General features: G+C 39.0%; 1 protein-coding gene across 1 annotated transcript in view; it reads left to right on the plus strand.

Moving 5' to 3' along the window:
- LOC117516321 (gamma-aminobutyric acid receptor subunit alpha-5-like) overlaps positions 1-15,287 on the plus strand; it is a 105,366-nt gene that overhangs the window by 18,103 nt on the left and 71,976 nt on the right. Inside the window, exons 3-4 of the mRNA XM_034177310.1 lie at positions 2,241-2,365; positions 14,203-14,270. Coding sequence (XP_034033201.1) covers positions 2,241-2,365; positions 14,203-14,270 — 193 coding nt within the window. The remainder of the gene's footprint in view (positions 1-2,240; positions 2,366-14,202; positions 14,271-15,287) is intronic.

Genomic DNA, 15,287 nt, shown 5'->3' on the forward strand with positions numbered 1-15,287 from the left:
TAACATAGTGTAGCACAAGGGAGCGCTGCACTGCTGCATGGTGCATCATTCATATTAATAATAGAATAAACTGTGTGAAAAAGATTCTGTAATACTGGCCATGCCTGCTGATTTTAGATGTGTGTGGTGGGCCTGCATTGGTGTCAAATTAAATATCATGTGATATAAGTTTTGATGCTAGCAGCATTAGCATTTTTTGAAGCTATTGGTATCTTCATAACATCAAGTTATTAATCCCTGATAGTATCATAATTTATGATGTCCACACCAAACCAAAACAGTTATGAGAATCATTGCTCAGCTCCCCAGAATACAATGCAATAAGCAACTGAGGTTAGCTTGTTAGCAGATCTTTGTAGGAAATATGCTAATGGTATTAGCATGTGTATCCAGCTACCGGGAGCTGAGGGTGTTTTTCCAGTTAGTCCATCAGTACTGAGGAAATAAAGCAGGTCATAATTTTTAATGCCAACACCAAGCAAAAACCATGATGAGAACCACTGCTCAGCCCCCAAAAATGTGATGTAATAAACATCCAAACTGATGTCAGCCTGTTCGCTGAGCTTGTTAGTAATTGTTAATATGGGTGCATGTTCGGGGTCTCATTTGTCCCACCATGGTCAGAGACGATTCTCACCCATGCTCTACCTCTTTACCCATAAATGAGCTGCAAGCTCACAAATGCATATGCATGCATGCGCGTGCACGCACACACAGAATGACATAGGCACACACACAAGGCACATTATATAAAGGATTCTGCAATATTCATGCTGTTTAATCATCACATTGACATGCTACACCTGTTAGCTCGATGTATTATCCTGGCAACGGTGACATGTCCACTAGAGGTGCGCAGATCAATCCTAATATCGATAATATTGATACCAACGCTGGTATTGATATGGAACGATCCTCGTGTAAAAAGATACGATACTCAAGCTTTTTCTCTCCCGCACGCACTGACTGCTGCACACTCAGATTCATCAAAGTCTACGCTCTGTCTGTAAGAGCAGCGCTGCGCTGTGTCACACAACACGGTGCAGCGCACCCTCCCCCCTCTGGTCTTTTGTTGTTGCACCATCACATGGCTCAGTGGCGCCAGCCAACAGCCATGCAGGTAGGCTCAGCCTGGCCGCTAAGTTGATTGTGATAATAAAGTATTTTGTTGTCACGTACAATATTTGGCGAAATTCTATCCTAGGTCTTTTGGATCTATGAAGCTTAAATATGAAAAAGTATCGGTATTGGTACTGACGATACTGGGCCTGTATTTACTTGGTATCGGCTCAAGAACAAAATTTCTGGTATTGCCCACCTCTACTGTCCACTTCACATGGATTTTAACAAATTTGTGTACAAAATTCAAGAAAAATAAGCCTTTTGTGTGCACAGAAGAAATCATGGATCTTTTACTTCAATGCATTAAAACATGGAAAGCAAAAATGTTGCATTTGGGGTAATGTTTGACACTGAGACTAAAGAACTGAAAATGCATGAAAGTAGAATGCATATATGTATGTTAAGCATAAGATAATGAATGTTTGGGAGTAAATGCAAAATGACTAAATGTTATTTTTAAACCACAACGTATGTCCGAGAGGCCCACAGCCCCCTTCGATGAATACACACATATACATTCTGTCGTATAGTCAAACATTTGCCATAAATATTAGACTGCCTCATGCTGGTTTGTAAATGAAATCTGGCATATTCATTTTTTTATTTTTGTCGGGGAATGCCGCCAGCTCAGCCTCCTCCCTGTGACTGATTGCACTGTGTTGCAATACTACTGTAGTGCACTTAGGAAATGCACAAAGCTCTTTGACAGGAAATCCACTCTCATCTGAGCAGATCAAACAACAACTTCTGCAGTGTTGCACAGTCAAATCTCGACTGAAGCCTTTACTGTATGTCTCCTATACTGCGTTCTTCGTTGGTAATTTCTGTGCATTACCAGCAAGAGTAGCGGAAGCCTTGTGTTTATATTGAGATAATGTTACCATCCGTAATTATCTCTACTGGTAGTTGTAAGCAGCACTCTTGTTGCATAATTAACGGCAACTAGCCCGTTGTAAAGACAGAAGGCTAATTAATCATAGCACCCCGGCCATTTTTTGACGTCTCGCATCAGGGTTCTTCAGCTTGTGCCAGGATGCTCTGCTATCATTTCTCCTCACTGAATTTATTATCCTTTCTTTCCTTCCTTGCTCTGTCCCCTCCACCTCCCCCCCTACCAGTCTCTGCACCTCCTCCTCAGAGGCTCAAAAGGAGACCAGCGCCAACGACGACAGCATCGTTTTCACCAGGATCCTGGACGGGCTCCTCGACGGTTATGATAACAGGCTGCGACCGGGCCTGGGAGGTTTGCATGGTTTGGGAGGGACACAGAAACTGAATGTCGACTGACGCATCATTAAAAAAAAAATGACAACAATCAAACATGAGTCATAAAATAAAATTTTCTTTCAAATGTTACGTCTGCTGCTATTACACTGTCAAAGTCATATTCCACTGCTCCCTTTTAAAGAGGACATATTGGCAAGCTAACAATGCCAGGTGTCCTCGAGGTGAGTCATCCCACAAAACAATAATAGTTTTCCTCGTGCACTGCGCTGAACAATTTGCTTGCAAGAGGTTTCAGTCTCAATGGAATTCTACCTGGTTGAACAAATCATGTGCAATAACAACTCGTTTACAAATCCCTGCACTAATGTCACCTTACCACACCTAAACTCCATTTCACATATTGTAAAGAAGATGCTCCTTTTCAATCCCAATCACGTTTATATATATATGCATATGTATGTGTATGTATATGTGTATATGCATACACACACACACACACACACACACACACACACACACACACACACACACATATATATATATATATATATATATATATATATATATATATATATATATATATATATATATATATATATATATATATATATATAATTCTATTTCTACCTCATTTCTTATGTCTTGTACTGTTACAAGTATTATTATTATTGCTTATCCTTGTACACACTGTTTGATGAACATTTTCCTCTACTTGCACCCGTCTTGTGTGTTTTTTAAGAGCTGACGTAACATGTGAATTTCTCTTCTGTGAGATCAATAAAGTTTATCTTTATCTTTATCTTTACAGGTTATTATTATAAATTTTTGTAAAGAACATGTAGAGAATGATGCTGTTTATTTGTGAAGATGTCCAAATGAAAGAGAATTTGGATTTGGATACACATAATAAATGAAATAATGAATTGACTCGTGCACTAATGTGCAACAATAATCATATTCACAAACAAATTGAAATACAACAAGAACCAAAGTCATCTGCTTGTGATCTTCAATCTGTTGCACCAAGACACTATTTTCTCATTTAACAGGTGCCTTGAAAAGACCAGAGCTAAGGGTCATGACTGAAACGTACATGACTATTAAATATGTTATATTTTATTGAAAATAAACATCCTAATTTTAAAAAAGAAATTTAAAAATGGGAAAAACACTACTCTTGTGTCTGCTTAATAGTGAGTTAGTAATTTGCATAGTGCTTGTTACTTGCCATGGCAGACCAAATCTAGGTAAAATGTAAGCTCATGGGAATACCTGGTTTCAAACCTGTTTGTATATTTCTTTTTCTAAAGAAAGAAATATTCATCCATTTGTATTATAGATTTTTTATTATTATTATGAATACTGTTTGTTCAGGCATATATTGCAGTTTTATCCCATGTAACGAATACATGGCTTTTCAATAAACACAATACCATTTTTGAACCATCCTGTTCATGAAATGCGCAAACACAGAAGAAGGTAAATATCCCCCAACCTTCAAAAAGTCTAGCCAAAACTAATAAATAGTTCTGTCATTGTAAATTTCAATTTATTAAATTTTATATAGTGCCAAATCACAACAAATCTGTCTCAAGACGAGTAAGGTCTAACTTTACCAACCCCTAGAGCAAGCATACAGACAACAGTGGTAAGGAAAAACTCCCTCTGATGATACTGAGGATGATTAGTGATAATGATAAATGATAATTAATAGAATTCATCATATAGGCCAAAAAATGCAGAAATAAAATAACTGTCGAAATAGGCTTTTAAACACTTCCTATGGTAACTAACAAAACCATTGTCTGAAATACTGTGGACTAATGTGCTTTTAGATGGTTGCCTTGATCCAATGATCATGAACAATGAAACACTGCCTAAAGTAATGCTGAGGACTATTTAGATAGCTGCCATGGGAACCAAGGAAAACATTGTTAAAAAATAATGACGCTGAAAAATAGTATTTTAAATGGTTGCCATAGTAATCAATCAATACAGCAATATAGGCTTTTAAATTGTTACCATGATAACCAATGACAACATTTCCTAAAGTAAGCAAATAGCCTTTTAGATGGTTGCTGTGGGAACCAACGAAAACAGCAATAAAAATGGTTATGCTGAAAAACATAATTTTAGGTGGTTGCCATGGTATCCATGTAAAATATTGTGAAAAATACAACTGTACTGAGAAACATGCTTTTGAATGGTTGCCATGGTCTAACCAACTCGTGATATTGCCAAAAGCAATGTGGACAAGCTGGCTTTTAAATATTTGCCATGGAAACCAACAAGAGCTTTGCCAAAAATAATTTCTCAGAAATGGGCTTTTAGGTGGTTGCCATGGTAACAAACAAAAGCATCATTGAACATAATTCAGCAAAATTTGCTGTTAGATGCTTGATATGGTAATTATGGAAAACCTTGATAAAATGCAGAGAATGCAGAGAATAAGGCATTTGGTGTTTTGTAAAAACACAACAGATTAGGACAAATGATGACAATAACAATGACATCAACAATAACAACAATAATACTACTAATAAAATACATCAGGCCTCTAAGAAATCATCTCTTTCTGTGAGTGCTGTCAGATTTGTTGGCCTTCATCATCATTTAACATGAAACTCAAACTTAAAGGCATCGGTGAGACATCTGCATCAATTTGACCACTTAACGATTAGCCTAGGCTCGTGTGTTATACATCATACAGACAAAGTGAGGAACCTTGGGGTAATTTTTGATCCTATGTTGTCCTTTCATCTCCACGTTAGAGATATTACGAGGACTGATTTCTTCCACCTGCAAAATATAGCGAAGATTTGTCCCATCCTGTGTATGGCTGATGCTGAGATCCTGATTCATGTGTTTGTCTCTTCTAGATTGGATTATTGCAATGTTCTATTTTATGGGTTGCAGTCCAGCATTAGGGCTCTCCAATTGGTTCAGAATGCTGCTACCAGACTTTTGACACAAAGCACAAAGTTTGACCACATTACACCCATTTTGGCATCTCTTCACTGGCTTCCTGTCCCAGTGAGATCAGATTTGAAGGTTCTACTACTAGCCAATAAAATTGTTCATGGACTGGCACCTCCCTACCTAGCTAGCTGAATTAATTAAACCCTATGTACCTGCCCGGGTTTTGCGTTCGCAGGATGCAGGACTACTTTGTGTCCCTAGGGTGAATAAAAGGTCTGTGGGTCATAGAGCCTTTTCTTATTGTGCCCCTGTTCTGTGGACTGATCTCCCTGTATCAATAAAGGAGTCAGACTTGGTGGAGACTTTTAAGTCCAGACTCAAGATGCATTTGTTTTCTCTTTTATATGGTTAGCTTCTTGAGTTACTATGTTTTTTATGCTTTTTATGCTTTTTTCTTTTTTCTTTTATTCTTTTATTGTGCTTTTTAATCTTTTAATTGTGCTTTCTTGATCTTTCTGTTCATTAATTTTGTTTTCTGAATTGTTTTTGTGAAGTGCCTTGAGGTGACGCTGTTGTGATTTGGCACTCTATAAGTTAAATTGAAGTGATCAAGTGATAAAATAGTACAGTATAGTTACGTGTCAACTTAACTTGTTGGATCAGCACAAATTATTCATGTAACTGTATTATTTAAAAAAGTAGTTGTAACTACCCTATTAAATTAAGCAGCTCATAATCATATCAAACAAGTTTAAATGGTCCAAGAAAATTAGGCAGAGGTGGGTTAGGGTTAGTGGTGGCCAAGTGGTTAGTGCACTTGTTTTCAGTGCTGAAGGTTCCCGGTTTAAATCCCACCCCTGCCACATTTCTCCATGTAATGTGGAGTTGCGCCAGGAAGGGCATTCGGTGTAAAATCTGTGCCAAATCAACATGCAGATCCACCTTGGATTTGCTGTGGCGACCCTGACTGCAAACAAGAGAGCAACTAAAGGGACTTACTTTTTTGTTACACTTACCCTTACAAATCTAGCTGACCTGAACCTGGCCTGAAGTAAAGGTAACACAAATTCATCATGTTGACTCAATAAATTTACATTTAGATCACTCGACAAAATTGCTTCTGGATAATTTGACTCATTTTACTTGGGTGGAAATACTTTCCAGAATTTTATTAAATTCACTGAGCAAGTTTTTTTTTTTTTTTTTTTGAGTGTGCAAATTTGGAAAATAGATCCTTCAAGCTCCACCCTAGAATTGCTTATACAAAAAGTTCTCCAGTTCTATGAATATGCAGATGGAAACTTCACTGCTAAAATTGACAGAATTCCATATGTTTGCTGCGTGTGACACGTCCCCAAGCCACCCTGCCCCCTGTGTGACATGTTTGTACTGTCTGATGGAGAGATGGAAAGAAATATGCTTTTGGATGAAGATGGGGTGTGACAAACATCAACTCCTTTCCATTTAAAGATTCTGGCCAGTTCTTGGAAACATAACAGTGTTTTGTATCACCTGAACACCTATAGGATAATTTATGGCTTTAAAATGTCATATAGTATCTGTTTTTAAAACCTGTATTAGCTTGCACAAAATGCATCTAACAGTATGACTGTGTGATGCTGTGTGAGGCTCATTTCAAGCTGTAATTTCATGCACTGATTCATGGGAAACGCTGCGAGGCTGACACATACAGGGGTCGAAAACTGTGAGAGCAAATTTGCTGACGTGTGAGTGGAAGGTGAACGCACGGGCGCACGCTGTCAGACGTGACGTTTCGCTCCGACTTGTGGCAACGATCATGTAAACTGATTTGCCTTGTATGCTGCCACGGCACAGCAAATCAAGCGAGCTGTCCTCGGCGTGGTGTGAGTTCGCTGCACTGTGCTGGTTTATTCACTCTCCTCACCGTGGCAACAGAAGATAACCTTGAAACTCAGATTTCTATTCAAAGGAGATATTTTTCTTTCTTTCTTTTTTTTTTTTTTTTGCTATTGGAATTCATGTTTTTTTATTATTATTATTCATTTTTTCCAATCCCTGCCTCTGCAGTGCTTTTTAGCTGCTTTCATTTTATGCCTTTATTTTGGCCCCGTGTCACATTCGCCTCATCATTTCATTTTATGATCGATGTAACACATTGTGTTTGTCCTGTAAAGTAACCCCCCCCCCCCCCCCCCCAGCTGAAAGCCTCCTCTCACATCCTGGTAACTGTTGCTACCCTTGACAACTGGGCTTTCAGAGCAAAAAAATAAATAAAAAACATGTCTTTATTCACCATTCAACAAGCTGTTCTCCAGTCACTGCCCACCAGGACCATATTTCCATGCGTAGCGGAGATTTATTTGCTCTGCCAATGCAAATGATAGAAACAAAGTCAAACTTTGCTATTCTTTTGTCTTTTATTGAACAAATATGTGGCTTTTTATGAAGCGTAGTTTCATTCTGCACCCCAAAGCATTGTTTATGGTGCAGGTTTGTGAAGAAAAAGTAGTTGTTAACACCATGATTTTTTTTAATTGGTGGGTTCTATGTCACATGACATTCATTATTTGTCCCATTGGACAGTGAAATATTCCCTTGTATGAATCACATCATGTCCCGTGCATTTTGTTTCTATTTGCTGTGCATTTTTCACTCTATTGAAAGACACTGTTAGCTTTTCCTCAAAATGCGCCCGTGTTATTGATTCATTTTCATCCATTTTCTGCGTTGTCTGGATCCAGGTTGCAGACTAAACAGCTCAACCCACACTTCCCTATCCTTGTCCAAGTCCTGTGACTGTTCTCATTTCCAAGACATCTGGGAAATATAATCCCTCCAGCATGTCCTGGGGCCCCCCATTCCAGTTAGACATGCCTAGAAGACCTCCCTAGGGAGACAACCAGGAGGCATCCTCACCAGATAACTGAATCACCTCAACTGGATCCTTTCGATGCGAAGAAGCAGCAGCTCTACTCTGAGTCCCTTCTGGATAGTCACTCTCTCCTGGAGTGGAACTCAGATACCCAGCGGAGGAATGTCATTTCCGCCACTTGTATCCGCAACCTTATGCTTCAGTCATTACGCAGAGCTCATGGCCAAATGTGAGGATAGGAGCATAAACTGACTGTAAGTTCAGATCATCACCTTCTGGCTCAGCTCCCTCTTCACTATGAGGGTTTGTTACAACATCCTTAAAACATCAGACACAATCTGTCTATTGATCTCACGCGCCAACTTACATCCACTCATGAACAAGTCCCTGAGATACTTAAACTCCTCCACCTGGGGCAAGATCTCTCCCCTGACCCAGAGGGGACAATACACCCTTTTCCCGACAGAGGACCATGCTCTCAGATTTGGAGGTGCTGATTCTCATCCCAGTCACTTCAGACTCAGCCTCAAACGCTCACTGCACATCGGAGGTCACTGCCCGATGAAGCCAAAAGAACCACATCACCAATCAAATGAGCAGAGATGCAGCTCTTATGTCACCAAACTGGACATCTTCCAGTCCTTCACTGCCTTGTAATTCCAACCATGAACATCATGAACAGGACTGATGACAAGGGGGTGCCCTGGCGGAGTCCAACACTCAGCTCCTACTTTGGTCATATAGATACCGGATCATGTGTTGCACAGGTTCCGGTACCACATGCTCCCACAGTGTCCCCGACTGGACACTCCGAGAGACCCTTCTCTCACATCCCGAGGGATATGGAAGCGGAGTGGTCCACGTTCTCGGCCTCCATTGCTGAGGTGGCTGCTTTGAGCTGTGGCCAGGCGGTTGTCTGTGCTTGACATGGTGGCAGCCCAAAAACATGAAGAAGGAGGCACAGAGGTCTCCGGAATCAGAGAACAGGTACCAGCAGACCAGAAGGACTGCCACATCAGTGGTGGCTAAGGCAAATACTGGGGTATGGGAGGAGGAGAGGCCAAGGAGAATGACTTTAAATCAGTCTCAAAGCAGAACACATCCTGAGCCCAGGATGAGTTCAGCAGGAGAGACGAGCTGCTCAGCTGGACTGAGAATATCCTCAGGTGGTGGAAAGAACTCCTTGAGGATCTCCTCAACCCTACTATTGAGGAGGCAGGGATGGAAAACTCAGGTGGATCTGGTGCCATCACCCTAGTGGAAGTCATCAAGGTAGTTAAAAACTCTTCGGCGGTGAGTCGCAGGGGGCAGACGAGATTGGTCCAGAGATGCTGAAGTCTCTGGATGTTGTTGAGCTGTCATTCTTGACATGTTTATGCAATGTTGCATGGAAGTTGGGGACAGTACCTCTGAATTAGCAAACTGGGGTGGTAGTCCCCATCTTTATAAAAATGGGCTGGAAAGTGTGTTCCAATTATAGAAGCCTCCCTGGAAAGGCCTATACCAGGATACTAGACAGGAGGCTTTGACCATTAGTCGACCCTCAGATTGAGGATGAGCAATGCGGGTTCCGTCCTAGTCTTGAAACGGTGGACCCTTCCTCATCCATGATATGAGGAAGCTAAATCCAATACACCATAAACTGATTAGCTTGATTTACTTTTTATATTTTAAATGGCATAAACACATTAAAATGTGTGAAATACCAAGGGGCTGAATACTTTTGCAAGCCACTATAAAACAAATAATAAAACAAAACAAAAAAATTATAAATGTTAAAAAAAAATTGTTCAAATGAATGGAAATGCATGTTTTGATGTGTTACAATTGCACTTTGACTCTCACTGTATCTCAATAATGTCTGCAGCAAGAGCGCAAATTTAGACCTTAAATTAATCAGTTAACATGAGTTTCTGTTTTTCCAGTTCTGCATGAATGAATTTGGCCTAAAATTACTTTTGGATTCCAAGGTTCTATTTGAGCCAAATTAATATTTTTGCTGAAAATGAAAAATATGTTTCCTTTTTTAAATTACAGCAATTATACATAGTGCAATTTATATGACACCTAAATACAGTGGCTTGCAAAAGTATTCAGCCCCTGGGTATTTCACGCATTTGAGCTTGTTTATGGCATTTCAAATACAAAAGTAAATCAGGCTTCTCAATATAAAAATTTATAAAATTATCTTCCTTAGACTCAAACTGAAAGTTTGAAGTTTGAAGGTTCCATAAATAATTAGCCTCTTTGGTATAATACCTGTAAATAATCAGCTTTATTGCCAGTTTTCTTCAGACAAGTCAGGGGATGGATACATGAACATTTCCAAGTCACTGAATATGTCTTGAAGTTTATTTACATCAGTTATGAAGAAATACAAACAGTATGGCACTCTGTGGTAAATCAGTATGAAGCAGACAGTTCTCAAAAACTGAGTGACTGTCCAAGAAGGAGAAGAGTGAGGAAAGCCACCATGACACCCAGACAACCCAGAAGAAGTTATAGGCTTCTCTGGCTGTGACTGGAGAAATTGCGCATGGTGCAAGTTTTGTATTTTGTATCCCCAGTTATACAGCTTCATGATGAAGTGATCTAGAGGAGGGTCTTCTTTCACTAAAACATCAAATGTAGGCTTGCATCTCATATGTACCTTCTGGCAATTTGTAGCTAAAATTTCAGGTCTTCTTTTTACAAAAATCCTCCTCTGTATGTTTATGTATCCATCCCCAGACTTGTCTGAAGAAACTGGCAATTAAACTGATTATTTACAGGTATTATACTTATGCAACCTATCATCTTTGACTTTTATATTTTTAATTAATTTATATCAAGTTGGAGAGATTTATTTTCAGTTTGAGTCTAAGAAAAATTATTTTAGAATTTTTTATATTGAGAAGCTTGATTTACTTTTTGTATTTTAAATGCCATAAACAAATTAAAATGCGTGAAATACCAAGGGGCTGAATACTTTTGCAAGCCAATGTAGATCTTTGTCATTTGACTGGTAGTTTTATGTCACATGACATTCACTGCCTGCATAGCACCAGCCCATGCTCCCAGACTTAACTTGACTTGAACATGACGACAAATTTCAGTTTTGACTTTTGGACCCTATGAAAAAGCCGATGGCTCTATCTTAGTAATCACTGACGCTAGAGAACAGTTTTCGAGGTTAAAATAAATGAGGGAACCCAACTTGACTTGATCCAATTTTTTTCTGAAAATTACTTCAGACACCAGCTCTTTGATTTCAGTAGCATGGCCTATTGCAGTATCTTAGTAACAGCTGAGTCTAGATAGGACATTTTGTGCTTAAATTACTTAGGGACCCCAAGTATCTTTGAGTCAATTGAGCAGGATTCCTGAAAATAACTAGAAACAACTGTTTTGACATTCGACTTTGACAACACAGCCTACAGCTGTACTATATCAATAACAACCACGATAAGACAGGAGATTTTGAGCCTAAATTATTTGGGCACCCCAAGTATCTACTTCAGCCAATTCAATCACAAACAACTGTTTTGAGCTTTGACTTTGATAACATGGCCTGCAGCTGTATATTGATAACAGCTGAACCCAGAGGGGAGGTTTTGAGGCTGAATTTCTTAGGGACCTCAAATTTCTATTTGATCCAATTGAACAGTTTCTTTTTCCTGAAAATAACCAGATACACCTGTTTTGTGCTTTGACTTTGATAACATGGCCTGCAGCTATATATTGGTAAAAAAGAAAATTTTGTGCTTATATGACTTGGGGACCCCAGGTGTCTATTTGAGCCAATTGAGCAGGATTCCTGAAAATAACCATAAACAACTGTTTTGAACTTTGACTTTTGCAGCGCCCTTCCCTTTCTTTTTATCCCAGCTTTCTGCTTAGGGAACGACTTTGACATCACAATCAACATGTTCACTGATGGATGATGAAACCACATTTTCATCATTGCTGCTCCGGCTCTCTTGGGAGTCATGTGGCAAACGCAGCTGTATCTTGATAAAAACCAAGGCCAGAGTTGATATTGATCCAGAATTCCTCAGTGACCCCATGTTTCTGTTTGAACTAATTTAACAGGTTCCTTTTTACTCGAAATAATCAGATACACCTGTTTTGAGCTTTGACTTTGATAATATGGCCTGCAGCTGTTTATTGATAACAGCTGAATCCAGAGAGGAGATTTTGAGGCTGAATTTCTTAGGGACCCCAAGTTTCTATTTGATCCAATTGAACAGTTTCTTTGGCCTGAAAATAACCAGATACACCTGTTTTGAGCTTTGACTTTGATAACATGGCCTGCAACTATACCTTGATAACAACCAAGGCCAGAGGAGATTTTGAGCCAGAATTTCTTAGGGACCCTAAGTGTCTGTTTGATCCAATTGAACAGGTGCCCCCCGAAATAATCAGATACACCTTTTTTGAGCTTTGACTTTGATAACATGGCCTGCAGCTGTATATTAATAACAGCTGAACCCAGAGAGGAGATTTTGAGGCTGAATTTCTTAGGGACCTCAAGCTTCTTTTTGATCTAATTGAGCAGTTTCTTTTTTCCTGAAAATAACCAGATACACCTGTTTTGAGATTTGACTTTGATAACATGGCCTGCAACTATACCTTGATAACAACCAAGGCCAGAGGAGATTTTGAGCCAGAATTTCTTAGGGACCCTAAGTGTCTGTTTGATCCAATTGAACAGGTGCCCCCCGAAATAATCAGATACACCTTTTTTGAGCTTTGACTTTGATAACATGGCCTGCAGCTGTATATTAATAACAGCTGAACCCAGAGAGGAGATTTTGAGGCTGAATTTCTTAGGGACCTCAAGCTTCTTTTTGATCTAATTGAGCAGTTTCTTTTTTCCTGAAAATAACCAGATACACCTGTTTTGAGATTTGACTTTGATAACATAGCCTGCAGCTATATACTGGTTAAAAAAAAAACAAAAACAAATTTAGTGCTTATATGACTTGGGGACCCCAAGTGTCTATTTGAGCCAATTGAGCAGGATTCCTGAAAATAAACATATGCAACTGTTTTGAGTTTTGACTTTGACAACATGGCCTGCAGCTGTATCTTGATAAAAACCAAGGCCAGAGGAGATTTTGATCAAGAATTTCTTAGGGACCCCAAGCTTCTGTTTGATCTAATTGAACAGGTTCCTTTTTACCCGAAATAATCAGATACACCTGTTTTGAGCTTTGACTTTGATAACATGGCCTGCAGCTGTTTATTGATAACAGCTGAACCCAGAGAGGAGATTTTGAGCCAGAATTTCTTAGGGACCCCAAGTTTCTGTTTGAACCAATTGAACGGGTTCTTTTTTTACCCAAAATAACCAGATACACCTGTTTTGAGCTTTGACTTTGACAACATGGCCTGCAGCTGTATATTGGTAACAAATAAAATGTTATGCTTATATCACGACTTGGGGACCCCAAGTCTCTACTTGAGCCAATTGAGCAAGATTTCTCAAAATAGCCGTATACACTTGTTTTGAAATTTCACTTTGATAACATGGCCTGCAGCTGCGTAACAGTATCCACTGATGCGAGGGAGCATACGTTGAGATTAAATTACTCTTGAACTTCAACTTGCATTTGAAAAAATTTGCATAAATGAACTTTAATGTCTGTTTTGACCATTTCCTGTGATGCCATGGTGCTCGATGTACCTCAGTAAATATGGCAGCAACACAGCAGGTCTTGTATTACTCAGGAAGCCAAGTTACTACATAATGTCATTTAATATTTTTCCTTAAAATGTCAGATATAATTCCAAATGTCTATCTTCCCATGTATAAGAGATAAATGTAGCAGAATGCTTAAGAAGGCCTCATACTTATAGTTCAGTTTCTGTTGATGTAATGTAGATGGGAAATGGTTTTGTTTGATGGGGATAAAGTGACTCCAAAGTCAAGAATGTAAATCCAGTCCCAAAATATGATTCTGGAAGCAGTGTTGGATATAATATCTTGTGCAGTCCAGAGCAAATATGCAACCATAATATCTTGAAATTGGGTTGTTTTTAACTGACCATTTTATCATCTGTGGTGTATCTCTCACTCTCTCTTTCTTCCTCTGCAGAGAATGTCACAGAAATCAAGACGAATATTTTCGTTACCAGCTTTGGCCCGGTTTCCGACACAGAGATGGTGAGTTTGTGCTGACGAACGCTGATATAAGCCGCTACAAAAATAAAATAAAATTAAATTAAATTAAAACGAAAGATCCCAGCCAGATGTTTATTAACATTACATCAAGGTTGTAAAAGGGCTCCAGAGAGCTGCAGGCATACATTCATGTCCCAGTTACGTCTTTAGAGGTTGGCAATAATTTTTAAATGAGCTGGAATAAATGTGGATGATTTGCAGCTTGTAAGAATTTAATGCGACCTGGCTGGCCCTTCCCAACCTTTCCCAATCTATTCTTCTGTGAAGGATAACTTTCCACCTGGATGGCATAAGACATCCAAACCTCTTCTTTCATGATATCAGCTGTCACATCCAAGCACACTTCATTGCTGATGCAATCAAAACTGCCACTTTCTTATAATTGACTGGAAAAAAGATATTGACAAGACTGCGTGATTGATGAATGAAATGTGGCAAGAGATTTAGATGGTTTTGCAGTTCATAAAAGCTTATGCCACTCTGTTAATCATGTTATTACTCTGTTTTCCTTTGTTATTTATTCTTTTGAGCTCAATGCTACAAGGTCAATATGTTGCTGAGTGGGATGGATGATGTATTTTTGGACTGTAAACCCGAATGTTCAAATTAATTAAAAAGATTAAGTCCTGCAAACTCAAAGGTTTAAGAAAATGTTCTATCTACTTAAATATTTCAAGTTTGTGTAGCGTGGTCTTGCTTTTTCAGTAAATTAAACTCAGAATTTTTGATTGATTAGACTAATTGTATATTAAGTAAGAAAAGCACAACTTAAAAGAATTAAGTAATCATATTTGAAAATATTTGAGTTGACTTAATGAACTTAGTGTGCTTGGTTTCAGTGCAGAAGGTTCCCAGTTCAAACCCCACCCCTGCCACATTTCTCCATGTAATGTGGAGTTTGCATCAGGAAGGGCATCTGGTGTAAAACTTGTGCCAATTAAAAAAATGCAGATCCACCTCAGAGCTGCTGCAGCGATCCCGAGTGAAAAACAAGGGAGC

Source organism: Thalassophryne amazonica, chromosome 1 (genome assembly GCF_902500255.1).
Source record: "Thalassophryne amazonica chromosome 1, fThaAma1.1, whole genome shotgun sequence".
Classification (NCBI taxonomy): Eukaryota; Metazoa; Chordata; class Actinopteri; order Batrachoidiformes; family Batrachoididae; genus Thalassophryne; species Thalassophryne amazonica.